Source organism: Muscardinus avellanarius, assembly GCF_963383645.1.
Source record: "Muscardinus avellanarius genome assembly, chromosome: 10".
In the NCBI taxonomy this organism is placed as follows: Eukaryota; Metazoa; Chordata; class Mammalia; order Rodentia; family Gliridae; genus Muscardinus; species Muscardinus avellanarius.
In genome coordinates this window covers 64,699,389-64,727,265 of record NC_137796.1, presented here as the reverse complement: position 1 = coordinate 64,727,265, position 27,877 = coordinate 64,699,389, and the positions used below count along the sequence as shown (strand labels likewise).

Here is a 27,877-nt window from a genome sequence, read left to right as displayed (position 1 = left end):
AGACTACTGCCCTAGGGTGAGTAAGGAGAAAGAGGGATAGAGCTACGAAGATGGAGTCTAGAACCCCACAGAGTTGGGGCAGTGGTGGGGATTCTGGAAAACTGTTGGAGCAGCGTCCGGAATGCTGGGAGTAGAGTGGGGAGAAATATAGGGCTCAGCACAGCCGAATCTAGAACGCCGGAAGGCTCTAGAAACTGTATGGAGTTCAGAATGCCGGGAACGTTTGAAAGGCGCATCTAGAATCCGTGGGGGCAGCGGCCGGAATGCTGGGGGCAGGGTCTAGAATCCCCAAGGGGGCGGTGAGGTGGGGGTTACGGCCAGAGAGCAGAGGGGGCACTGGGGACACCTAGCGGCGGCAGGTGAGATTACATGACCGGCACGGGCACGGGGCTGGTGGGGCTGCGGGCATCCGGGTGCACGAAGTCGGGGTTGACATAGGTGAAGCCCTGGAAATCTGACTGGTCGATGCTGGCCAGGACCAGGCGGTCCGGCGGGGTTAGCGCTGGCGCCGCCCGTGTGAAGAACTTGTCGAAGTTCTCGCCGCTTCGGCCACACTGTGAGACGGGTGGGGAGGGAGTCAGGCGCTGGCTCAGCCGGCTCCTGGGGGCTCTGTGTCACCTGCACCCCTCTCCTGTCCCCTCCAGAGTCAGCACACATCCTCTATGGTCTCTGCACCCCCTTTCGGAGGTGTCTCTGCAGAGGGGCCCCGCCTCCACATACAATAGGTACTGATGCTCAGGACTGCCCCACCCCCACCCCCAGAGACTAAGGTTTTATGCTCCCAGGGGGACTGAGTGACTGACCGGGCGCGGCCTGAAGGGAGGCGCGATCTCCAGTCGCTCCAGCCTTTCCCAGTCGATCCAGCGGAAAAAGCCGTGTGCTCGGATGGTGGGCTCCCCGTCTGGCCCTGAGCCCAGGCGCTTCCCTGGGTGCTTGGTCAGGAACTGTGGGAAACACACACACAGAGAAGTGGACAGACAGAGTCCCGGAGAGGGAGTCCCAGAGAAGGAGAGGGAGGGAGACCACAAGTAAAGAATGGGGAGGCACAGACACAGATCCGCAGGAAGAAGAATGGCCAGGGGACAGAGAAGGAAGGAAAAAAAGAAAAGAGGGAGAGGGAGAGGGAGAGGGAGAGGGAGAGGGAGAGGGAGAGGGGGAGGGAGGGAGGGAGGGAGGGAGAGAGAGAGAGAGAGAGAGAGAGAGAGAGAGAGAGAGAGAGAGAGAAGAGGAGAGAATGGGATAGGTGCCCAAGTGTGGACAGAGATACAGAAGTAGACACAAAGAAGTAGGAGGGACAGGAAAGCCCATCATATATGGATGGAGGCAGAGGTATGGGACAGAAACCCAAGAGAGACAGAGATGAGAAATAGGAGCTGGAAGAAGTATGCCAAGGGAGGTTTGCAACAAAAGCCAGGCACTTTCTCCTGCCTTTACTCTGCAACTCTAGAGAGGAGACTGAGGCTCACAGTTTTGGTGATTTCCATGAGCTCACCAGACCAAAAGCTGTAGCAGTCAGGTCTCCTGGACCCCTGCCCCCCGAGTTCTTGAGCACTTTCTGCAGTGAGCCAGGGAGTGGAAAGCTAGAGGGGGATAGGGCTGAGGCCATGTTCTAGCTGGAGCAAATTACTGTTCTAACAAAACCTGTGTATCCTGTCAATTTTTCCAGAAAATGGAAGGTAAAGAGACTTGAGGAAATGGGGGGTCTGGTTTTTTGGTTATTGTTATTGTTTGGTACTGGCAATTGAACCCAGAGGCATTCTACCTCCAAGCTATACCTCCAGCCCTTTTTATTTTTTGTTTTGACACAGGGTCTTGGCAAACTTGCTGAGTCTCTCGATGTTGCTGAGGCTGGCTTTGAACCTGTATTCCTCTTGCTTCCGCTTCCCAAGTACTGGAATTACAGGTGTGTACCACCATACCCAGTTTGGTATTTCTTGTCTTTTCTTTTCTCTTGGAAGGGTTTACTGGGATTGAACCCAGGGACATTCTACTACCTCTGAGCTCTATCCCCAGCTCTATTTTATTTTTTCTTAAGAAACAGGGTCTCTCTAAGTTTATGAGAGCCTCACTACTTGCTAAGGCTGTATTTGAACCTGTGATTCTCCTGTCTCAGCTCCCGAGTACTGGAATTACAGGTGTGTGCCACCACATCCAACTTGGGGGTCTTTTTCTAAAAGATAACAATGGGGTGCAAGTTTGGAGAAACTGGGAATTGGGGCTCTCACCCCCTTGCAGATGGCCACAGCTTCCCGGGAGAGTGACTTGGGGTAGGTGACCGTTTGCTCCATGATGGCCTGAAATAACTCCTCCTCATCTTCCCCATCAAAGGGAGGCTACGAAAATGGAAGAAATAGTCAGAGACTCCCCAAACTACCTTTCCCAAACCATCACATCCTCATTTCCCACCATGAAAACAACCAACCAATGACCATCCAGTGATTTCGCCCTACACAATTTCCTGGGGAAGAAGCCAACCACAACACCAAAGCTGATTTTTTTTCTCCCTCTCTCCAGCTTTCTACCTCCTCATGCTTCAGTCCTGTGCCTCTCTCCACTGGCTGGCTCTATTTATCTAATATGTAAATCAACAGGGTGTTAATGAAGCAATATGTCACTTAAATAGAAGAGAGAGAAACTGCAGGAAAGACTGTAAATGCATTCTCCTGGTTAGATGAGTGTCACCCAGTCTTCTGAGGTCAGGAAAGACAAGAGTTCTGAATTTGGAGTCTGGCTGGTTTATATACAACGGGGGTGGGGGTGGGGGGTCTGTGAGGGTGGATAGGGAAAAAAACAGCGTGTGTGTGTGTGTGTGTGTGTGTGTGTGTGTGTGTGTGTGTGTGTTACTAGGGAAGGAACCCAGGGGAATTCTACCTCTGAGCTACACCCAACTCTATTTTTTTATTCTTGATTTTGAAACAGGGTCTCACTAAGTTTCAGAAGGCCTCATTAAGTAGCTGAGGCTGGCCGCAAACCTGCGATCCTCCTGTCTCAGTCTCCCAAGTACTAGGATTACAAGCATGCGCCACCATCCCCAGCTAGCACCTTTATTTCTTTAAGCTGCTCACTGAAAGTTATCATTTCCTCCAATTATGGTTGTGGGCAAAAAATCTCCAACAGGAGTACGTGTGACTTTCTTGCCAATAGAAGTCACGGATATTTTATCATGAGAGTTGGAGATATTTTAAATGATCATTTCTCCCTCGAAACTACTGTCAGACCTTCCTTTTTTCTTCCCATTATTGTTACAGCTTACTATTTAATGAATTGATAGAAAATAGCATAAATGGACATTTTTTAATATTTAGACAACTGTGTATACTTAATTTAGTTGGTTAAGTAAGATTCAATTAAATTTTTTTGGTGGTACTGGGGATGGAACCCAGGGGCCTTCTACCTATGGGCTACACTCCCAGACCTATTTTATATTTTATTTGGAAACAGGGTCTCTTAAGCCAGATGAGGTTGGCTTCAACCCTGCACAATCCTCCTGTCCCAGCCTCCCAAGCATGGGGATTACAAGCGTGCACCACCATGCCTGGCTAAATTTTGTTTTAATAACTATATGAGTGATTTAATTTGTCACTCCATTATTTTATATACATGAAAACAGTGCTTCAAGAAAGAAATCATAAGCCGGGCATGGTGGCACATGCTTGTAATCCCAGCATTTGGGAGGCTGAGACAGGAGGATCTGGGTTCACAGAATACTTCAGCTATTTAGTGAGGCCTTCTGCAACTTAGTGAGACCCTGTTTCAAAAATAAAGAATTAGCAAGGCGTGGTGGCGCACGCTTGTAATCCCCACACTTGGGAGGTGGAGACAGGAGGATCGCGCAGGTTCGAAGCCAGCTACACTGGCTTAAGAGACCCTGTTTCCCAAAAATAAAATAGGTCTGGGAGTGTAGCCTGGAGGTAGAAGGGCTTCCAGCAACCCCAGTATCATAAATAAATAAATAAATAAATAAATAAATAAATAAGAAAGAAAGAATTAAGCCAGGTGTGGTGGCACATGCTTGTAATCCCCGTGCTTGGGAGGCGGAGACAGGAGGATCATGTAGGTTCGAAGCCAGCCTTGCTGGCTTAAGAGACCCTGTTTCCAAATAAAATATAAAATAGGTCTGGGAGTGTAGCCTGGATGTAGAAGGCCCCTGGGTTACATCCCCAGTACCACCAATAAATAAATAAATAAGAAAGAAAGAAAGAAAGAATTAAAAATAGGGCTGGGGGTGTAGCTCGAAGGTAGAATATCCCTGGGTTCCATCCCCAGTACTGAAAAAAAAGAGTTCATGTTTTTCCAGACTGCTGCTGGAAGTAAGACATTAGCCCCTGGACTCCGAACAGTGTGGTGGTTCATGAATGTAATCCTAGTACTTGGCAGGCTGAGACGGGAGGATCACAGGTTTGAGGCCAGCCTCAGCAATTTAGTGAGATTCCGTTTCAAATTAAAAAATAAAAAGGGGTGAGGGGAGTAGCTTAGAGGTAGAATACCCCTGGGTTCAACACCCAGTAACTAACACACTCCTGGATTCTAGTAAAATAATGCTTCAGGACCCTGGACAGCGACCCTGGTTGCGACCCAGGCTTGCCCTTCCCCTGGCTTCCACATACCTCCCTAAACTATAGAACTCCTTTCTACCCTGCTCTTTCTGGAGACAAGGGCCACATAAGAGGGGGTACCTCACCCTGTTACCTATAGTCAAACCATTTTCCCTTACCTGTCCTGCCAACATCTCGTATAGCAGAACTCCAAAGGACCACCAATCGACAGACTTCCCGTAGGGCTGGTATGCGATGATCTGAAGAGAAGGTAGAAGGCAAGAAATCATAATTTTTCTTTAAGAAGCCTAGGATTCCTCTGGCCCCACTCCCAGGATCCCTACCCACTTCAAGTGCTTTTCAGCACAAACTCTTCCCACTCAGTATTTTGGCTACAGCTCCACTCTTCAGGAAAGAAAGTTTACCTACTTAAAACACTCTTTTACTCTCAAATATAAAGACAAACTAAGGGTTGGGCGTGACAGCACACGCCTGTAATCCCAGTACTTGGGAGGCTGAGAGAGGAGGATTGCAGGTTTGAGGACAGCCTTAGCAAGTTGTATGCCTCTCATCAACCTAATGAGACTCTGTTTCCAAATAAAAATATATTAGAGCTAGAGGTGTAGCTCAGAGGTAGAATGTCCTGGGTTCAATCCCCAGTGAAATACACACACACACACACACACACACACACACACACACACACACGGACTACCAAAGGGCACCCACCCAGAATATTTGGATAACTGGATCTTTCCTTTCAATGTCAGGTATATGGGGGCTAAATTTCAGAGATCACATTTTTTTTTTTACGGTACTGGAAACCCAAGGGCATTCTACCTCTTAGTGATATACCCAGCCCTAATTTTTGTGTGTGTGTGGTACTGGGGTTCCTGGAAGCCCTTTTACCTCCACGCTACACTCCCAAACCTATTTTTTTTTTTTTTTGAAACAGGGTCTCTTAGCCAGCGCGGCTGGCTTCGAACCTGCGTGATCCTCCTGTCTCTGCCTCCCAAGCGCGGGGATTACAAGCATGCGCCACCACACCCGGCTAGTTTTTATTTTTATTTTTATTTTTATTTTATTTTATTTCATTTTTGTGGGTTTGGGGATGGAACCCAGGGGCATTTGACCTCCGAGATACACCCCCCTGCCCTATTTTTTTGAAGGTCTGGGGATGGAACCCAGGGGCATTCAACCTCCAAGCTACACCCCCTGCCCTATTTTTCATTCTTTATTTTGAAACAGGGTCTCACTGAGTTGCAGAGGGCCTCACTAAGTAGCTGGGGCTGTCCACGAACCATGATCCTCTGGTTTCAGCCTCCCAAATGCTGGGATTACAAGAGTGCACCACCACGCCTGGCCTATTTTTTGTTTTTAAAACAGGGTATCACTGAGTTGCAAGGGGCCTCACTAAGTAGCTGTGGCTGTCCACGAACCATGATCCATTTGTCTCAACTGCCCCAATTCTGGGATTACATGTGTGCACCAGCACGCCTGGCCCCACAGATTCTTGAATGCACATTAGATTCATCTTAGGTACTGTTTATTTTTTATTTTTTATTTATTTTATTTTATTTTATTTTGGTGGTACTGGGGGTGGAACCCAGAGGCTTTCTACCTCTGGGCCATACTCCCAGACCTTGTTTTATATTTTATTTGGAATCAGGGTCTCACTAAGTTGCTGAAAGCCTCACTAAATAGCTGAGGCTGGCTTCGAACCCGTGCGATCCTCCTGTCTCAGCCTCCCAAGCGCGGGGATCGCAAGAGTGCACCACCACGCCCGGCTTTAGGGACTGTTTAAAAAGATGTTGCCAGCCGGGCGTGGTGGCGCACGCTTGTAATCCCCGCGCTTGGGAGGCGGAGACAGGAGGATCGCGCAGGTTCGAAGCCAGCCACACGCACTGGCTTAGGAGACCCTGTTTCCAAATATAAAATGTAAAAATAGGTCTGGGAGTGTAGCCTGGAGGTAGAAGGGCTTCCAGGAATCCCAGTACAACCAAAAAAAAAAAAAAAAAAAGATGTTGCCATACCTGAAGAAACCTGGCCTCAATAAACACAAGTGGTAGTCAGGAGTCTTTGCATAGTTTTCTAATTTTCCAACCGGGTTTTGTGACCACTGACACTAATTACTTCAGCATTTGCATTAGTCAATTGAAAAGATGGAGGGACTACACTCCCAACACAACCTCCTCCTCAACTTAGGAAGGTTATGACAGCCAGGCATGGTGGTGCACACCTGCAATCTCAGTACTTGGGAGGCTAAGACAGGAGGACTGCAGGTTTAAGCCAGTCTCAGCAATTCAGTGAGGCTTGCATCAATTTAGCAACACCCTGTTTCCAAATAAAAAATAAAATAGGGCTGGGGATATAGCTCAGAAGTAGAATGCCCCTGGGTTCAGTCTACAACATCACCACACACACACACACACACACACACACACAAATTTGGGACACATACCACCCATCTGTATGGACATTCACAACACCAGTTCTAGTTTGCTTAGAATTAGAATGATTCTCCACCCACTAAAAATAATTAAGGGACAGCAGCCGCTCTCTTGGGATTCTTAGGGATCAGGCCCTGTCCCTTTGGAATGGCAGAGGGGTGACCTACATAGATCAAAGAACCATGTGTGTACCCCAGGCCTTAAATCCAATTTTTAGTATCCCTCAACAAAACAAACAACAACAACCAAAAACTCCCCAAATCCACTGTATACAATATTTATCAATGAGCTTTCACCCAGCGGAATACTCAAGGGCAAGTTCACCCAGTTAGAATACACTTGCAGACAGCCTCAGATGACACATAGTGTTCTCAGGGCACAGACCCTTGCCTACTCAGAGAGCCCTAGAAACAGTCTCCACCTTCTTTCAATGATCCATACCCTGCTCACACAGAATTCCTACAAGTTGGTCCCACTGTCTTAGAGCATCAGCCATCAGGTCCTGCTCATTTTACCAATTTAAAGACCCAGCTAGAGTGCTCAGCCCACACATCTCCATGCAGATCCCCGGAGAGAGGCCTCACCTGGTTAGAACAAGCCCCAGGCCTCACCCACCATGAATACTAGACAGTCACACCGATTAATAGGTGGAGCAGCCAGTTTAGGATTACCTCAGGGGCTATGTAGTCTGGGGTCCCGCAGAAGGTACGGGTAGTGGTCCCAGGGAAGACATTCTCCTTACACATGCCAAAGTCAGTGATCTTGATGTGTCCTTCAGCATCCAGCATCACGTTGTCCAGCTTCAGGTCCCTGGAGGATGGGAGTGGCCATGGGAATTGTGGGAAGGGCTCATCAGTTCATCAGCCGGGAGCCATGTGTTCTAAACCCTTCCCCTCTAGGGACCCGACTTCCCTCCATGGAAAGTCCTGAGCTGCTAACCTGTAGATGATGCCCTGATTGTGAAGGAAGAAGAGGCCGATGGCAATTTCTGCTGCATAGAACCTGGAGGAGCAGGTGTGAAGTCGGAAGGTCAGTGGTTGGACCCGGCCCCTTCCTCCCTCCCCTCCCTTCTCTCCCAGCTGGGACTCACGCTGCATGGGGCTCCTTAAACTTGCCCAACTGCTGGATGTGGTACATCAAGTCGCCCCCGGTGACGTACTCCATCACGAAATACAGGCGGTCCTGGGAAGGAGTGGCCAGGGCTTGCCTCCGGTAGGAAAAGTGAGCAGAAAAAGTCTTTTCCTGCCCACTCGGAGCAAATGTGGAGGGCTCTGGATTCATCCTATTAGAAATCCCGAGCAACTGGCCAACCCCCAGGAAGAGCCCTAGGAGAGCCCTGCCTCCTCCATCTCCATAGCCCGATAGATCATTCCTCCTTTCTACTAAGCATTAGGTGTTCTGGCCCTCCCTGCCCTCCTAAAATTGAATACCAAGGTCCTCACCATTCGCCTGAAAACCAGGCTTGCTAAAACCTTTTTTCCATATCCAGCTATACTACACAAGTAATTCTGGATACTCATGGCTAAAGTGTTCATGCTATACCTGAATGAATAATTATTATTATTCTGGAAATTTAACTTAAAAACACTCTATCTCTGAACTATACCTCATGCCCTTTTTATTTTTTTATTTTTATTTTTTTTTTTTTGTCTGTGTGTGGTCCTGGGGATTGAACCTGGGGGCATTCTACCTCTGAGCTACAGCCCCAGCACTATTTTTATTTATTTTTATTTTTATTTATTTATTTATTCATTTTGGTGGTACTGGGGTTCCTGGAAGCCCTTCTACCTCCAGGCTATACTCCCAGACCTATTTTTTACATTTTTATTTGGAAACAGGGTCTCCTAAGCCAACACGCGCGGGTGGCTTAGAACCTGCGCGATCCTCCTGTCTCTGCCTCCCAAGCGTGGGGATTACAAGCGTGCGCCACCACGCCCGGCTATTTTTATTTTTTGTTTTTTTTTGGGGGGGGGAATGGAACCCAGGGGCATTTGACCTCCGAGCTACACCCTCTGCCCTATTTTTTATTCTTTATGTTTGAAACAGGGTCTCACTAAGTTGCAGAGGGCCTCACTAAGTATCTGAGGCTGTCCGCGAACCACGATCCTCTGGTCTCAGCCTCCCAAATGCTGGGATTACAAGCGTGCGCCACCATGCCTGGCTTATTTATTATTTGGAAACAGAATCTCACTAAGTTGCAGAGGGCCTCACTATGTAACTGTGGCTGGCTGTGAACCTGCGATCCTCTTATCTCAGCACCCTAAGTACTGGTATTACAAGTATTTGCCAGCATGCCCATCTCAGCCCTTTTTATTTTGAAACAAGGTCTCACTAAGTTGCTGAAGCTGTCCTTAAACCTGCAATTCTCCTGACTCAGTCTCCCAAGTACTGGGATTACAGGTGAGCACTGCCATGCCCGACTAACTCCTCCTCCTCCTCCTCCTCATTATTATTATTATTATTATTATTATTATTATTATTATTTTGCAGTACTAGGGATTAGACGCAAGGGCATTCTACCTCTAACCTATACCCCCAGCCCTATTTTTATTCTTTATTTTGAAACAGGATCTCATTAAGTTGTGGAGAGCCTCACTAAGTAGCTGAGGCTGGCCATGAACCTGTGATCCTCCTCTCTCAGCCTCCCAAGAACTGGAATTACAAGTGTGCACCACCATGCCTGGCATCACTTTTATTATTATTATTATTATTATCATCATTATTATTATTATTATTAATTACAGTACTGTGATTGGAACCAGAGACATTCTGCCTCTGAGCTACATTCCCAGCCCTACTTTTTATTCTTTATTTGGAGACAGGGTTTCACTAAGTTACAGATGGCCTCACTAAGTAGCTGAGGCTGGCTGTGAACCTGGGATCCTCCTGTCTCAGTCTCCCAAGTACTAGGTGGTGCAAGCATGCACCACCACGCCCCAGCTAATTAAGAATGCTAGCTATACTCATTTACAGCCCTTGGAATTTGAGTCACATGCTCTCAAAATTCCAAAGATCATATTCCTTTGCTCCATGCTACAATTTTAAGGAAACACATCATTTTAGACATATCCTTCCGTCAGAATCCAGAAGTAATTACCTCATCACTCAGAGCCCAATTCTAGGCACATCATTCAGAAGACTGATTTCCCATTCACCTGTGCTCAATAATCCAGAGTGCTGTCTACATACGCTCAAGACGAAGCTCACCTGGGAGGCTGGCATCCTGGCCACGGCCGCTCCAGATCCCATCACCTGGCCATATCCCCAGAACACCTACATCTTGGTTGTGTCCATCAATTAGCCCACAGGCTAAGCCCACTCAGGATCCATTAGTTTCTTTTGCCTGACCCTAAACTTAGAATCTCAAAGCTGACATCAAAGCCATCCAGAGGGGGACAAGTCAGGGCTACAGCGCCATCCTCTGTCCCCTTCCTTCCTCACCGGTGTCTGGAAAGTGGAGTGGAGCTGAGTGAGAAAGTGGGGCCGGCCACCAGGACCTCGGCCCCCCAGCGCCAGCACTCGTTTTTCCACCAGGGTACAATCCACGTCATCGTCCTGGACGATCACATCCTTTTTCAGGATCTTGATGGCGTAGAGCTCATCGGAACCCCTGCGCTCAGCCAGCATCACCTAGAGACAGAGGTCCAAATAGGCCAGTTTGTTTTAGAAACTCAGTAGTGCAAGGTCTTACCCCTGCTCCTGCCAGGGACAGAGAATGGGATCCCAGGCCTTTCTCCCTCTCTCAAGGGACCTGGTACCTTGGCTTTGTTCCATCCCATCAAGGAAAGTATCTGCATCTATGAACTTCTCCTCTTCAGGAACCTAAGAAGGTCAACCTCCTCTATTCTCTTGAACTAAGGAGTTCAAGAGAGCTGGCTTCCCCACCTCCATAAGAATCACAAATTCAACCTTCCCACAGACATCCTCCCCTTCCCCCAGAGCCCCCCAGGAATACAACCTTCCCGAAACTTCCTTTTCCTAGAACCATGAGGAAACTGAAGTCCGAGATGTGCAATCGTCCTGGGCCAGCCCCGAAGAAGCAGCGTTTGGGGTCCGTGGGACTAGGAGATGGAGAGGGGATGGGGGAGGAAGAAGGACCCATCCGCACTCGCTGTGAGAGAGGGGAGAGACAGGTTCAAAGGCAGTCAGAGCCCAGACAGAGATAAGGAGATGTCCTCAAAAGAGACAGTGTTCAAGGGTGACAGGGATAGGAAGAGATAATAAGGGGGTGGGGGGGACAATAAGGGTGGGAAAAGATAATAAGGGGGTGTGCTTGTTAAGAACTTTCTCTGGCCAAGCGTGGTGGCGCGCGCTTGTAATCCCTGCGCTTGGGAGGCAGAGACAGGAGGATCGCGCAGGTTCGAAGCCAGCCTCACTGGCTTAAGAGACCCTGTTTCCAATAAAAATATAAAATAGGTCTGGGAGTGTAGCCCAGAGAAGGGTTTCCAGAAACCCCAGCACCACCAAAAAAAAAAAAAAAAAAAAAAAAAGAACTTTCTCTGGATCCTCCTGGAGGAAGACCTTGCTATACTTTCCATTTTATATAAAAAGAAATCAGCACAGAGAGGTTAAATAATTTGTCCCAAATCGGGCATATAACTGAGCCAGAAATAAAACTCACGCAGTCCTTCCCTAGAATCTTGCCACTCTTATCCTCTTAAACCACAAACCCCTAGAGGGTTTGATAAAAAATAAATTATGGGGTCCCACTCCCAGGTTTTCTGATTCTGTAAGTTTGGTGTGGGGCCTGAGAATTTCTTTGTCTTTATCTTTGTTTTCCTTTATCTTTCTCTCTTTCTTCTGTTGTTCTAGAGATTAAACCCAGGGGTATTGCACCTCTGAGCTACACCCCAGCCCTTTTTTATTTTCTGTTTTAAAATGGGGTCTCACTAAGTTGCTGAAGGCCTCAACAAATTGTTGAGATGGCCAAAAACCTGTGATTCTCCCAGCTAGCCCCCTAAGTACTGGGATTACAGGCGTGCACCACATGCCTGGCTGATAATTTGCACTTCCAACAAGTTCCTGGATGGTGTTGCCTACTGTGGGTCTGGAGACCACCCTGGGCTTTTAGTTAGGGCACCTCCTCTACCTTTTCCTGCCTCCACTCCCAGGAGGGGGTCTACCAACTGGACTCCTGTAATAGCTTCCGCACTGTCCATCCACATGCACCGCTGCCCTTTCTAGTGCATTCTCCACGCAGCAGGCAGAGAGACTGATTTAAAAATAAATAAACCAGGTCATGTCTCCCCTATGCTTTCAAACCCTCTAATGGCTTCTCTCTGTGTTGAGACAGTGTTCCACGTGGCTTTAAGACCAGGTTCTGGCGGATCCTGCAGGTCCCTCTCCTCCCCCCACCTCCATGTCCAGCCATCCTAGCCTTATATAAACTGTTCTTTCTTCCATCTCAGGGATGTAGCCCCAAGAAATTCTCATTTCCCCTCTCTTTATTTTCTCTTTTTATTTTTCTTTTTTCTTTTGGTGGTACTGGGATTCCTGAAAGCCCTGGAAGCCCTACTACCTCCGGGCTACACTCCCAGACCTATTTTATATATTTTTTTGGAAACAGGGTCTCTTAAGCCAGTGCAGCTGGCTTCAAACCTGCACCATCCTCCTGTCTCCACCTCCCAAGTGTGGGGATTACAAGCGTGTGCCACCATGCCCGGCATTCCCCTCTCCTTTTTCTCAAACATCTTTGAGACCTTGACTCAGGCTTCACTTTTTTGTGTGTGGTACTGGGGATGAAACCCAGGAACATTCTACCTCCAAGCTACACCCCCAGTCCTATGTTTAATTCTTTGTTTTGAAACAGGGTCTCCCTGAGTTGCAAAGGGCCTCACTAAGTAGCTGAGGCTGTCTGTGAAGCGCGATCCTCCTGTCTCAGCCTCCCAAATGCTGGGATTACAAGCGTGTGCCACCACGCCCGGCTCAGGCTCCACTTTTCCAGAGGCTTTTGATCCCTTTAATAGAATCAGTTTCTTCTCTACTGATCTTTGTCACGATGGACAGCTCCGGTCCTGCTCTCCTGGCCTTTGCTGCCGTCCTGACCTTTGCTACCATGGACAGCTCCTCCATCGTGCTTAGTAATTTCCGTCCGTGTGACTATCTGCTTGCCCCTAAGAGCTTCTCATGGCAGGAGGTCCGTTTTGTTCTCCGAGACACAGTGACAGTGCCTGGGGCATAACTGGAACTCAATAAATGTTTGCTGAATGATGCACTCTTGTGCAGAAGGGCAGGCTGACCTCCTGGATTTGGGCCCAGTCACTGTTGCGCTATCTCCAGAACCTCATCTAGAATGCAGGGCCAACTTCCATAGAGGAGTTGTGCCGAGTACATAAATGAGTAAATGCAAAGCGCTCAGAACGGGTGCCCAGAATGCAATGAGGGTTGTTTCTGTTTGCTGTTACTGTTACATCCCTGGGACCTAGCCCAGTGTCTGGCACATGGGTGAGCATTGGTAACACTAATTGGCACCTACTGAGTTATTGGAGACAGTTGAGAACAATACCATAGACATCGTAAACGCATCCTGCCCTATCAGTGATGGGCATGGATTAAGGTATTAATTGATAACAATCCAAAGGTAGAATTCAAAGAAAATTATGCATGCTATCACATGCTTATACTTTATTTTGCTTTACTTTGTTTTCCTCAGTGCAGAATACCTATTTTTTTTTTTTTTTGTGGCAGTACTGGGGATGGAACCCAGAAGCATTCTACCTCCAAGCTACACCCCAACACTATTTTGTGTGTGTGTGCATGTGTGTATGTGTGTGTGGGGGGGGGTACTGGGGTTCCCGGAAACCCTTCTACCTCCGGGATACACTCCCAGACCTATTTTTATATTTTTATTTGGAAATAGGGTCTCTTAAGCCAGTGTGGCTGGCTTTGAACCTGCACGATCCTCCTGTCTCTGCCTCCCAAGTACGGAGATTACAAGTGTGTGCCACCACGCCCGGCCCCGACACTATTTTTAATTCTTTGTTTTGAAACTGGGTCTCACTGAGTTGCAAAGGGGCCTCACTAAGTAGCGGAGGCCGGCCGCAAACCGCAATCCTCCAGTCTCAGCCTCCCAAATATTGGGATTACAAGCATGCACCACAATGCCTGGCCTAGAATACCTAATTTTTATGGGACATGTTAACCCCCAAAAGGTGGAGAGAATACCCAGTGGTTAAACTTAACTATGCAAAAGAATGAGCCAAAGAAGCTGTGGAATGAGTCGAGTCTAAAAAGGCAAGCACAGTGACGCATGTCTGTAATCCCAGTACTTCAGAGGCTGAAACAGGAAGACTGCAGGTTTGAAGTCAGCCTCAGCAATTTAGTGAGAATCTGTTTCAAAATAAAAAATTAAGAGCCGGGTGTGGTGCCGCACGCTTGTAATCCCAGCACTTGGGAGGCTGAGACAGGAAGATCGCACAGGTTCAAAGCCAGCCTCAGCTACTTAGTGAGGCTCTCAGCAACTTAGTGAGACCCTGTTTTCAAACAAAATATAAAACACAGGTCTGATCTGGGCGTGGTTGCACAGGCTTGTAATCCCAGCATTTAGGAGGCTGAGACCAGAGGATCGTGGTTCGCGGACAGCCTCAGCTACTTGGTGAGGCCCTTTGCAACTCAGTGAGACCCGGTTTCAAAATAAAGAATAAAAAATGGGGCAGGGGTATAGCTTGGAGGTTAAATGCCCCTGGGTTTCATTCCCAGACTTGCAAACAACAACAAAAAAATAGGTCTGGGAGTATAGTCTAGAGGTATAAGGCCCCTGGGTTCCATCCCCAGTACCACAATAAAATAAAATAAATTAATTAAAAAATAAAAATTAAAAGGGCTGGGGGTATAGCACAGAGACAGAATGTTCATGGGTTCAGTATCCATTACTACCACTAATAATAATAATAATAATAATAATAATAATAATAATAACAATAACGATAGTGATAATAATACTAAGCAGAGAGTCTCACTTAGTCTGCAAAGATATAAGAAATATAATTTTTTGTGGTGTTGAGCATTGAGCACAGGGGCATTCTACTTCCAAGCTATACCCCCAGACCTATTTTACTTTTTGCTTTTGAAAGAGGGTCTCTCCAAGTTGCTGAGAACACTGATAAGTTGCTGAATCTGGCTTTGAACCTGCAATTCCTCCTGTCTGGTCTCCCAAGACCTGGTATTATAGGCATGCACCACAACACCTGGTGAAAAATATGATTTTTGAAGCAAGTGCTCTTATAAGTCTGATTCAAGTGGCCACAAACAACTGGAAAACCTTGGTGGGAGCTATTCTGAGATTCGAGGAAAGACGATAGCAAATTGCTATTTAACCTTCAAAATCCTTACTGAGAGTATCTATATTTCGGATCTCAACCTAAATGAGAGCGCCTCTTCTGGGAAGCCTCCAGGCTGGGTGTTGAGGCCTCCTCAGGGCTCCTGCCTTGGCCTGCAAGATCTCCATTGTGCCTACAACTTCTCTGTCCTAGTAATTTGTACTGAGGATTCTGAGACTTTTTCTGCAGCAGAAAGTGAGCAGCTTAGAGTTAGAGACCATGTCTCCCTCTGTTTCTCCAACATCACCCATCAAGTAGCTTGGTACATGAAAGATCTCAGCAAACGGGTGTTGAATGGATGAAGATGGGGAATGGATGCTGAATGCAGTACCACCCATCCATCGGAGCAAACCCATCCCCTGCCTGACTTCAAGACTGCCTGTCTCCTGCTTCTACCTCTGCTTCATTGCCTACTATACACAGTGCCAGGAGCTTTGTTAAAATCGAAATCATCTCAGGCAACTCCACTGCTCAGAACTTCTCCCTCCTATGCCTTCTCCTCTCGCTTGGTTTAAGAGCCAACCAACATCCTCACAAGGGATGAAGAGGCATGCCTTCCCTCTCTGATTCCATCCCTGTCTCCTCCACACCCCTTTCTCCACAAGGACTTCACTGTGCTGGTACTCCAAGCCTGCTCCCACCCAGGACCCTTGCACATGCCTTTCCCTCTGCCTGGAAAGCCTTTCTCCCAGGGATCCTCACAGTGTTCTCCCGCACTCTTTTTAGGTCTTTGCCCAATAGTCACTTTCTTGGCGAAGCTCTTGTGCTTACTGCAATTAAAACTTCAAAATCTTCTACCAGTAGCATTTCTTATCTAGTGCAAAGCCCATTTTCCTCTTTTTTGCTTTTCACCTTTTGGCACATTATCATGAACTTTTAATGTGGTACTGGAGTTGAACTCAGGGACATTCTACCTCTAAGGTACACCCCAGCCTTATTTTATTTATTTATTTGCAGGACTGAGGATGGAACCCAGGGGCATTCTACTTCTGAGCTACACCCCCAGCCCTGTTTTTGATTCTTTGTTTTGAAACAGGATCTTACTGAGTTGCAAAGGACCTCACTAAGTAGCTGAGGTTGGCTGTGAACTGAGATCTTCCTGTCTCAGCCTCCCGAATGCTGGGATTACAAGAAGTGTGCACCACCACACTTGGCTTATTTTATTTTATTTTATTTTGAAATAGAGTCTCGTTAAGTTGTTGAAGCTGGCCTCCAACCTTTGATCCTCCTGTCTCAGCCTCCCATTTACTGGAATTACAGGCGTGCCCCACCACACCTGGCTATCATGTGCTTGTTTATTTTGCTTCATGTCTTCCTCCAAATGCAAATCTCATAAGAGAATTTTTTAAAAAGTTGTGGGGGGGGGGAGAAAAAGTGACTGAGGAAGAGAGCTCTCCTTCCTTCTGCTAGTATCAGCTGTCTGGGAAGCTGTTTGACTTCCCTGGCTGTGGGCTCCCTGGTGCCTGAAATCATCACTATTGTCAAATGTACATCTCCCTGTCTTGACCATCTCAGACTGCCTCTTCCATTAGAAGAGGTTCCCCCAGGGGAAAAAAAAAAAAAAAGCCTGATTCTACTCTGGAACGGGGGCCTGGCTGAGGTCACACCCCACAAACTAGTGTTCAAGTGAGTGATGGAGGGAGAAGTGTCTCAGCCATGATAGGCAGAAAATGCCAAGAGTCAAATGAGGCTACTGACTCAGGGAAGCCCTTCCTGGCCACAGGCGCCCTCAGGCTGGGTGGCACCTTCCCAAGCCTCTCCGGGGCGTGGCCACTTCTAATTTAGCACATCTTCCTGTATTTTAAGTATCTGTGATGTGTCCCTGCCTTGGGAAGTCACTGGAGGGCCAGATTCACCTAAGGATCACTAGCATTGTTTAACAAGCACAGAAAGGACCTGGCACAAAGTATGCTTTCAACCCACATATAGAACTGGAAGCTAGTCAAAAGGGGGACAGGGAGAGAGAGCCTTGTTAAAGCCTCAGCTGTACTCACCTCATACAACTCCAAGGGGTAGTTACAGGCCTGGGGGAGAAAAAAAGCAAGAGTTAGGGCCCTGAAAGGAGTAAGCTATTGCCCTAGATTGGGAGCCAGGGGCTCCAGTCATCCCTGAGCCATGGGATGAAGAGTAACTACAATTCCCATCAGGCCACGGGGCCAAAGCCCCTAGAAGGATAAAGGAAAAAGCCCCAGGGTCTTCTGGGAATTGTAGTCCCAGGACCAGTGGACACCCAGCGGGCAGAGAGCAAGGCCAGCTCTGAACTGGGGGAGGCTGGGCTGGGCTCCCCCGGGGAAGCCATCTGGGTACCTCAAACTTCTGGAGGAGGCTGCAGTTGTCAGCATCGGCCACCGGCACATTGTAATATTCACCCTCCTCCTGGTTCAGTAACTTGTACCTGACATACAGACGGAGACCAGGGCCGGGCAGGGGTGGGGGAAGCAGGCACCCATGGGAGAGGCAAAGACAACCAAGGGGAGGAAAGAGACACAGAGAGACGGACACAGAGATGGAAAGAAAGAGTGAGATAAGGAGAGGAGGGAGAGGGAGAAGGGGGAGAGAGGAGGAGGAGGAGGGAGAGAAGGAAGGAGAGAAAAAGTGCAGGGGAAGCAAAGAAGAAAGGAGAAAGAGGGGAGGGAAAGAGAAGGAGGGAGAGGAGGAAGGGAAGGAGAAAGAAGAGGAGGAAGAAGGAAACAAGAGAAGAAGAAAAGGAGGAGAAAGAGGAAGAGAAGGAGGGAAAAAAGAAAAATGGAGAAGGAGGGAGAGGAAGAGGAGAGAGTAGATGGAGGGGAAAGGAGAGGAGAAAGAACAGAAAGAAGAGAAAGAGGAGGGGAAGGAGGAGGAAGAGGAAGAGGAGGGGTAAAGGAGGTGGGAGGAGAAAAAGGGGGAAGGAGAAAGAAGAAGAGGAAGGAGAGGAGAAAGAACAGAAAGAAGAGAAAGATGGGTAGGAGAAGGAGGAAGGGAAGGAAGGAGAAAAGAAGAGGAGGAGAAAAAGGGGAGGAAAAAGTAGAGGAGGGGTAGGGAGAGGAGGAGGGAGTAGTGCTGCGAGGCAGAGGGGAAGATGGTGGTCTGGGGAGACCACGCCCGGATGGAGAAGGTGATGCCGAGCTCCGCCCCCAGCCCCAGCCTTGCCCCTCACCAGCCATCCACGGGCGTCTTGAGAAGTTCCGAGACGCCAAAGGACATGGCACCCATGAAGTCATTGCGGGAGGTCCGGTCCCAGTCCCACACCTCCACGCTGAGCCTGCGCTCCACGTCCCCGGGCTTCAGGTTGCTGCGGGAGGGTGGGGCATCGTGAGGGGCCACGCCCCCTTTCCCTGTCCTTGGTGCTGAAGGCCGGGTGAGCCTCCTCTCTTGCTTTGGCTGTTGGGGCCATAGGGAAAAGGGCTCCAGGCCCTCTTCCAGGAGTCCCTGTCTCCTGGTGACTGTCTGTCTGTCTGTCTGTCTGTCTGTCTGTCTGTCTGTCTCTCTGTCTCTCCAGACTTCCCAGCTCTGGTCTCCTTTCCCCGGGTCTCTGTCCTCCTGTCTTTCTGGCTTCTCCTTCTGTCCTGCCACGTCTCTCCTCTTTCCTTCCGCGTTGTTCACCTCTTTTTTCCCTACGTGACCACCTCTGTCTCTCCCTGTTTCTCTCTACACCCCTCCAACCCTTTTCTCTTTTTCCTTTTCTAGACTCTTTGTCTGGATCTTGCTTTCCCTCCAGGTCTCGGTGTCTCCTGTCTCCTTCTCTCCTTCCTTCTCTCTCTCTCTCTCTCTCTCTCTCTCTCTCTCTCCCTCACTCCCTCCCTCCCTCTCTCTCCTGCCTGTTTTCACCAGTTCTCTGAGTAGTTGTGTGCCCATCTCCCTGTCCTCTGAACTTCTTTTTTTATGGACCTCTTGCTCTGTCTCTCTTCTGACCTCTGTCTCACTCTAGAGACCTGTCTCTCAGCTTCTGTATCTCCATCCTTCTCCCTCAGTCGCTCCATCCCTTTCTCCCACCATGTTTTTCTGTCCCCCTTTTAGGATTTCCCTTCATGCTAACACCCCCCACCAGCTTCTCTCTGGGGTTGTGAGGGCCACCAGGGCCCTCGGACCATACTGCCTGTCACCATAGCCTCCCCAGCACCCCAGCTCACAACACAAAGGTCTCGTTCCACACGGGGTTTAGCGTGGCTTTCACAGTCCGGGTCTTCTGTTTTGTCAGGTTCCGAGGGTCTGGGATGAGCTTCAGCTTAACATAGGGATCAGACAGACCATTGGGGTCCATAGGAATGAGGTTACGGGCCTCACCAACTGAAGGGCGAGATGAGGGAGGGTCATTTACTTGGGTTAGAGACCTTGAAAGAGGCTTTCAGCCTTACCCCCGCCGCCCCCCAAGTCACAGTCAAATATCCTAAACTCAGACACCTTTCTCATGATCTTTCACCTCTCCAAGACCAGAAAACAGGGCACAAGGCCCCTACCCAACCATTCACCCAGAAATCTGACCCCTAGGCCCTGACCCTATCACCAGTAGAAAACTAGATCCCCTGGGGAACCAAATCCTATTTTTTTTTTTTTTTTTTTTTTTTTGGTGGTGGTGGTACTGAGGGTAGAACCCAGAGGCTTTCTACCAGAGGCTATACTCCCAGACCGTTTTTTTTTTTTTTTAATTTGGAAACAGGGTCTCACTATGTTGCTGAGAGCCTCACTAAGTAGCTGAGGCTGACTTCGAACCCGTGCGATCCTCCTGTCTCAGCCTCCCAAGCGCGGGGATTACAAGCGTGCGCCACCACGCCCGGCCTACCAAATCCTATTTCAAGGGTCCAAGCTGCAGACTCAGCTACAGCTGAAAGGGGCGTGGCTTGGCCGATCCCGCTCCAGGTGTGGAAGGTGTGGGCGTGGCCCTTGAGAAGGGCCTGGCCTCTGGGTTTGGAGGGGATGGACAGCATGGTGGGCTCGCTGGGCGGGGCCTCGCACCTGGGGAGGGGCGGGGCCTCACCGGTGACGTGAATCTCGTCGGCTGTTGGAGCCCGGATTTCCAGCTGCAGGCGCCCACGGCGCTCGGTGTGGTCCACACCGCACAGCGAGGGCACGCTACGCACACAGCGCCGGTGCACGTTCATCTCACAACCTGGCAGGACAAAACCGGGGGTAGCACTTCCAGGCCGCCCCGCCCCCGCGCGGCAACCCTGTCTTTCCAGGAACCCAGACCCTGCGCTTTTGAGCGGCCGGGAAGCTGGGGCAGGCCACAGCCGCACTCACACGAGCACTTCATGCCCTGGTGCACCAGTCCGTAGAGCAGGGAGCCGCAGTGGTCGCAGAAGGTGGGGCTGCTGTAGCTGTGCAGGCGGAATTTGTGCTTGTTCCGGGGGTCCTGGGCAGAGGAGAGTCATTTAGCGGGACGCCAGCGGGTCCCAGGACCCTTCCCTGCCTGCTTCCTGCTCCATCTCGCCCACTCCACACAGAATATTCACTGGGCGCCTACTTTGTGTCACACACTTGTTTTTGTTGATAATAGGATCCAGCACCGAACAAATCAAATGAAAAGTTGCTATTTGGAGCTTACTTTCTAGTGGAGACTTAACAGGATAAATAAATATATAGTGTGATGGATGCTATGTACTCTGGAGAAAAATGAAGGCAAATGGGAGCCGGGCTCAGTGGTGCATGCCTGTAATCCCTACTTGGGAGGCAGAGACAAGAAGATCACAGGTTTAAGGTCAGTCTCAGAAACTTGGGGAGGCACACTCCCCCTCCCCCCACTGCAGCTTAGACCCTGTTTCAAAATAAAATGTTTTATTTATTTATTTATTTATTTATTTATTTTGGGGGTACTGGGGGTGGAACCCAGAGGCTTTCTACCTCCAGGCTATGCTCCCAGACCTATTTTATAGTTTATTTGGAAACAGGGTCTCACTAAGTTGCTGAGAGCCTCACTAAGCAGCTGAGGCTGGCTTGGAACCTGTGTGATCCTCCTGTCTCAGCCTCCCAAGTGTGGGGGTTACAAGCTTCAAAATAAAATGTTTTAAAAAGAGGCTGTGGAAAGCCGAGCGTGGTGGCACATGCTTGTAATTCCAGCACTTGGGAGGCTGAGACAGGAGGATCGCACAAGTTCCAAGCCAGCCTCAGCTACTTAGTGAGGCTCTCAGCAACTTAGTGAGACCCCGTTTCCAAATAAACTATAAAATAGGTCTGGGGGTATAGCCCGGAGGTAAAAAAAGCCCCTGGGTTCCACCTTCAGTACCACACACACACACACACACACACACACACACACACACACACACACAGGCTGTGGGTGGTAACTCGAAAATAGAATGCCTCCGAAGTCAATCCCCAGTGCCAAAATAAATTATTAAAAAGAAGCTGGATGGGGTCCACTAGAAGTTAAGAGGTTGAAATTTGAAATAAAGTGTGGTCAGGGGATGCCCTACTAAATGGCATTTGGTCAGAACATGAGGAGGAAGGGGCTACCATCATCCTCTCACGAGGTGTTTTCAGAGGCCTTGTGGGCCACCCTGACCCCTGGGTTGTTCCCTGCAGCCTCTGTCAGTGTCTGCCAGCTGCATGGCCCGCCTCCTCTGAGTCCTATATGGGATAGAGATCATGCCCCCGCAGTTAGAGTACCCATCCAAAAAGACTGAGTGAACTAGTATAAAACACACAACAGGACTTAGCATGTTAGATGTGTTTAACATTACTCTTAATGCATTATTGCTGCTGTGGTCATTATTTGTGATTTATTTATTTATTTATTTACCAGTCACACAGTCCTGAGTTTAAATAAGAGATAGGCTATTTTCCGGCTGTGTGGTTTTACACATAAGTTCCTTCCCAATTTTGATCCTCAGCATCCTCCTCTGTCAAATGGAAATAAACAATGTATATCTTAGCCAGGTGGGGTGGTGCAACTTCGTAATCCCAGCATTCAGGAGGCTGAGACTAGAGGATTGCGGTTCGCGGACAGCCTCAGCTACTTAGTGAGGCCTTCCGCAGCTTAGTGAGACCCTGTTTCAAAATAAAGAATAAAAAATAGAGCAGGGGGTGTAGCTTGGAGGTCAAATGCCTCTGGGTTCTATCCCCAGGCCTGCAAAACAACAGCAACAACAACAACAATTTATATCTTGAAACCATGCTAAATTTCCAGAGTCTAATTATACATAAATTCAGTATGCTAGCGCATGTCCTCCCACCCTCTACCCTCCAGGGCAATGTCTGGTTGTTAAAAAAAAAATGATTTGAGCAGGGCGTGGTGGTGCACACTTGTAATCCCAGCATTCCGGAGGCGACAGGAGGATTGCCATTCACCGACAGCCTCAGCTACTTAGTGAGGGCCTTTGAAACTCAGTGAGACCCTGTTTCAAAATAAAGAATACGAAATAGGGCTGGGGTGTAGTTTGGAGGTAGAATGCCCCTGGGTTTCATCCCCAGTACCGGAAAAAAAAAAAAAAAAGATTCGATCTTTGCCTTTTTCTAAGACTGCATTGAAAAAAATATAGGGAGAAAGGACTTTATTTTTTAACTCTATTATTTATTTACTCACTTACTTACTTACTTATTGGTGGTACTGGGGTTCCTGGAAACCCTTCTACCTCTAGGCTACACTCCCAGATACCTACTTTTTATATTTTTATTTGGAAACAGGGTCTCTTAAGCCAGCAAGGCTGGCTTCAAACCTGCGTGATCCTCCTGTCTCTGCCTCCCAAGGGAGGGGATTACAAGCATGCAGCACCACGCCCGGCTGAACTCTATTTTAGTGGGGTATCTATTTTGAATATATATGTTTGGGTGGGGGGAGGGTGTTTGTAGTTCTCATGATTTCTTTTAGTGTTCCAGGCCTCTAACCCTCCCTAGGATATCCATAGCATGCGTGGGTGCATGTGAGTTCTGTGCCCAACACACAAGCTACGCACAGGCGGAAGCTGTTATTCTTCTGAAAGTGAAAGTCCTGATTAGGAAGGTAAGAGAAGCCAGGTGTGGTGGTGCACACCTGTAATTCCAGTACTTAGGAGGCTTAGGCAGAGGACCACAGGTTCAGGACCAGCCTCGGGAACTCAGTGAGGCCCTTGGCAATTTAGGAAGACCCTATTTTATAGTTCCCGGGTTCAAGTTCAATCCTTCATAAAACACACACACACACACACACACACACACACACACACACACACACACACTAATGCTGACCTCCAAACTGACTCTGCCCACTACTCCCTCTGTAAAATGGAGACTATGAGACCCTCCCAAAGGGGTCTGTGATAACAAAGCAAAGTCATGCTTCCAAACCAATAACACTTTTTTTCTTTATAGTACTGGGGATTGAACACAGGGCCTCATACTTGCTAGGCAAGCACTCTCCCCTGAGCTATATCCCTAGCATGGTGTGTGTGTGTGTGTGTGTGTGTGTGTGTGTGTATGTGTGTGTGTTACCAAAGGTTGAACCCAGGAGTATTCTACCTCTGAGCTACACCCCCAATCCTTTTTTTATTTTTTATTTTGAAACAGGGTCTCACAAAGTTGCTGAGGCCGGCTACAAACCTGTGATCCTCCTGTCTCAGCCTCACAAGGCACCACCACCCCTGGCTAGCCTTTAGCACAGCTAAAGCCCTGGATCCATGCTGTTTACAACAAAATCAAAAGCATTAAGAAGAAGAAGAAGACGGGCATGGTGGCACACGCTTGTAATCCCAGCATTCGGGAGGCTGAAACCAGAGGATCGCAGTTCATGGACAGCCTCATCTACTTAGTGAGGCCCTCTGCAACTTAGTGAGACCCTGTTTCAAAATAAAGAATAAAAATAGGGCAGGGGGGTGTAGCTCGGAGGTCAAATGTCCCTGGGTTCCATCCCCAAGCCCTCAAAAAAAAAAAAAGAAGAAGAAGAAAGGGGGGGGGGCGCAGAGGAATGACAACCTCCTCTTCACTACTCACTCTGCTTCCTTGCTGATTATTTATTTATTTATTTATTTATTTATTTATTTATTTAGTGCTGGAGACTGAACTTGGGGGAGTTCTACCCGTGAGCCCTATCTTATTTTTTAGTTTGAAATAGGGTCTCACTAAGTTGTAGAGGGCCTCACTAAGTTGCTGAGGCTGGCAGTGAACCTGCGTTCCTTCTGTCTCTGCCTCCCAAGTACTGAGATTTTACAGGTGTGCAAGAGAGCACCTGACTGAGTGCGAACCCATCTTCTTGCATCAGGAAGTGCAAGAAGTAGATCCTTTGGGGGAAGCCCACAGAAAGCCTGGGACTCAAACCTCTCTTCAAATGGGGACCTAACTTTATAAGCTGTCCTGTGGACTCAATCCTATACTATATATAAGATACTTAATGGGTGCACACAGGGACACTAGAGATCAGAGCCAGTGTTGGTAGAAGACCTCGGTGTTTCAGCAAGCAATAGCATATATAGATGCTGGGAGACACTGATGCCCAGTGTAAGTCACACGTAAACGTGTTTTCCTCACCTGACAAGCTGTCTAAATGTCTTGTGAATTTCTATGGATCTCTTCCCTACCCCCTCTTAACTAGTGATCATGAAAAATTTTTTCTGCCTTATGTCAAACCCTGAATGAAAGTTGTTTTTGTCTTTTTGGTACTGGCAGTTGAACTCAGGGGGATTCTGCCTTCAAGCTACACCTCCGGCCTTCCTTATTTATTAATTTTACTGTGCTGGAATCCAGGGGCATTCAACCTTTGAGCTACAACCCCAAGTCCTAGTTTATTTTTTTATTTGGAAACAGGGTCTTAGTTGCTGAGAGCCTCACTAAGTTGCCGAGGATGGCTTCAAACCTGAACTCCTCCTGTTTTAGTCTTCCAAGTACAGGGGTTACAGGTGTGTGCCACCTTATTTTGAAACAGGGTCTTGCTAAGTCGCCGAGGGCCTTGCTGAATTGCCAAAGGCTGACCTCAAACCTGTGATCCTCCCGTTTCAGCCTCCTAAGTACTAGGATTATAGGCACGCACGAGCATGCCTATCTTAGATGAAAGTCATAAATCACTAGACTTCACTGAATTGTCAACACAAGCCTGGCAATGTCTAGATTTGTGCCATCCCATTCAGAAGCCACCGAATACATGTGGCTCTGAATGAAAAACAAAAAACAATGTTGGATTCTGATCCCCGGTTAAAGTAGTCCCATGTCCTGTGCTCATAGCTGCATGGGGCTGAGGGCCACCTACCAGAGAGTGCTTACAGATACCATTTCTATCATGACAATTCTCCTAGGCAGAGCTAATCATCAGCTCCATTTTATAGGGGGAGGAAACCGAGGCTGGGCAAAAAATGAAGAAGGGGGCAGAGATGAGCCCCCAGAGTTGATTGTTTTCATTAGCCCCGGATGTAGGCAGAGACAGGGTGGAGAGGCTGTGTAGATCTGAGTGCGTGCACCTGTGTGGCTGCAGGGGCATCTGTACATGCACACGTGAGTGATGTGCACTGCAGGGTCTCTCTAGCATCTCCAGTACCCATCGTTTCCTATTTTAGCCTCTCTCTCTCCAGCATCCGCACCTCTGTCTCTCTGATTCTCCGCCTGTCTCTCTCAGTGCCTCCAGACTCCCTCTTGTCCACTCTGTTGCTTTCTCTGTTCCGTTTTTCTGCCTCCGCATCAATCTCTCCTCCTGGGTCTCTTTCTTTTCCTGTCCCTCTTTCTGAACATCTCTCTGTGTTATCTCAGGAGCCTGGTGTCTGCATTGATCTGTGCCGCTATCCTTCAGGCTTCAATTTCCTCAAATCCCCTCACACCTGGATGGCAGCCTACCCTCGCCAGTGTTGGACTTTGGTCCCCTCACCCCTACCTCCTCTCTTTCCCCCACCTGTGTCCCCAGCCTATCCCAGGCCCCCTCGCATTCCCCCTTTCCAGGCCAAGGGCAAAGAATCTGGGCCAGACTAGCTCCCCTATCTATCCAGCCCCCCTCCCCTCCCAGCCTTAAAAATAGCAGGAGAAATTGGGACGGACGCCGAGGGGGTGAGGGCGGGGCGCGGCTTGAGGAGGAAGAACCAGGTGTCCGGGCACTCACGTCCGTCTGGGGGCCCTTCCCAGCGCCTGGACATTCGAAGGTCACAAATTCGTGGCATCGCCGATGAACCACAAAGCTGCAGACTGAAGGCGAAAAACACAGAGATACGGAGGCCGGGAGATGTGGGGAGAAGTTCAGAGAGCCCCCGACAGGTGCAAAATTGAAAAGAGAAAGATTTGATCAGAGAGGAAAACAGAGAGGATCCCAACAGAGACAATCTAACAGAGAGGGGGGAAAAAATCAGACGAAAAATCCCCGAAGTAGAAGCCCCAGCACGCACAGGACACAGAATCCAAGAGAAAGCCTCAGAGATGTAGGAAATTAGAAAGACGTTGGAGTACAGAGACCCCGCTGTGCACACACAGGTGGGACAGGGAGAAAGAAAATTAAACCTTGTGGACAAAAAGACCCAGGCCCACAGATAAGACAGGAGAAAGCCAGGAGAGAGGCACAGATTTGAAGAGAGAAAACAGAAATATCCTCAGACACCGCAGAGAGCGCAACAACTTGAGCAGAAGTGAGTCTGGGGGCGCTGCTCCGGCCCGCCCCCCACCCTGACTCACTCTGTTCCCAACAGCGGCAGCTGGTGCTTTAGGACTCGCCCCCTTTTCCACCCCCCAGAACTGCCGGCCCTCACGGCCCCCACCCGCCAAGGGTGACCCCACCCGGCCTGCCCCTGCCTAGGACTGATGGTGTTGTCATGGTGACGGCAGGGGGGGCTCTAGCTTTGCATCTCCAGCCCCTTCCCCCCCATTCGGCTCCCCTTTTCCAAATCTCCCTGTTCCCATGGCAACAGATTCTCCAAATATCTGTCCCCACCTGGAGCCGGCCGAGGGAGGGGCCCCAGCACCACCTCCGCGGTGGCCCAGCCATCGGAGCTCCCACCCCACCACAGGCTGTCTCTGCCACACCCCCCGCCCCGGGCTCCCCCGCGCCTCTCTGGGGACCGGAGAACACGTGTGTCAGCAGCCTAGCTGTGGGGCCCCAGCCTCCACCCTCCAGGGGTCCCAGAAGTCTGGTCCCCGCTCTTACCTTGACACTGCAGGCCCTGTTTTCCAATACCCCTGAAGAGTCAAGGACCTGAAGTCAGTGCCGATAGGGGACCTGAGCCCTTACGCCTCCGCCAGCCACCCGAGGTCTGGGGGCTGTGGCCTCGCACCGTCGGCGCAGGGCCCAGGTGTTTGAACCCCAGCCGCACCTCTGCTTTCTAGAACCCCAGAATTCTGGCCCCAGCCCCTCCTCCCCCGACCCTAGAGTCCAGCCCCCAGCCCCTCCTCCATCAGATCCAGGAGTTCAGCTCCCCGCCCCCCACCATGCTAGGTTCCAGAAGTCAGGCTGCACCCCCTCTCTGCTCATTCTTGGGGGGTCTGTGACAGGAGTCTGCGCCCCAGCCCTCCGCCCTCTGCCTTCTGCCCTCCGCCCCAGCCCCTTCCCTCACCAGATGAAGTCCGTGCAGTGGCTGCAGAAGGTGGGCTGCTTGAAGAAGCGGGCGGTGAACTTGTGGCTCTTGACTTCGTGGACCACCTTCTGCCTCAGAGCCCCCTTTCTGCAAAACAGGGGCCGGGGGCCCCCCTCTGAATCGCCTCCGCCGGGGCCCAGACCCGCCAT

General features: G+C 49.2%; 1 protein-coding gene across 2 annotated transcripts; it reads right to left on the bottom strand.

The window, feature by feature from the left end:
- Nucleotides 1-365: 365 nt before the first annotated feature.
- Nucleotides 366-27,877, bottom strand: PRKCG (protein kinase C gamma; the record flags this gene model as incomplete). 2 transcript variants are annotated; one of them, XM_080704688.1, is made up of 18 exons in its annotated part: nt 366-554; nt 804-944; nt 2,226-2,333; nt 4,715-4,795; nt 7,657-7,795; nt 7,925-7,987; nt 8,076-8,167; nt 10,427-10,615; nt 10,944-11,096; nt 17,298-17,327; nt 17,611-17,698; nt 18,440-18,574; nt 19,413-19,569; nt 20,258-20,389; nt 20,521-20,632; nt 26,270-26,352; nt 27,302-27,333; nt 27,708-27,877. In XM_080704688.1, the coding sequence occupies 18 exons, from the start codon at nt 27,875-27,877 to the stop codon at nt 366-368; spliced, it is 2,094 nt and encodes a 697-aa protein (XP_080560814.1). The 2 variants fall into 2 exon arrangements, with proteins under 2 accessions (XP_080560814.1, XP_080560815.1); XM_080704689.1 differs by lacking the exon at nt 10,944-11,096.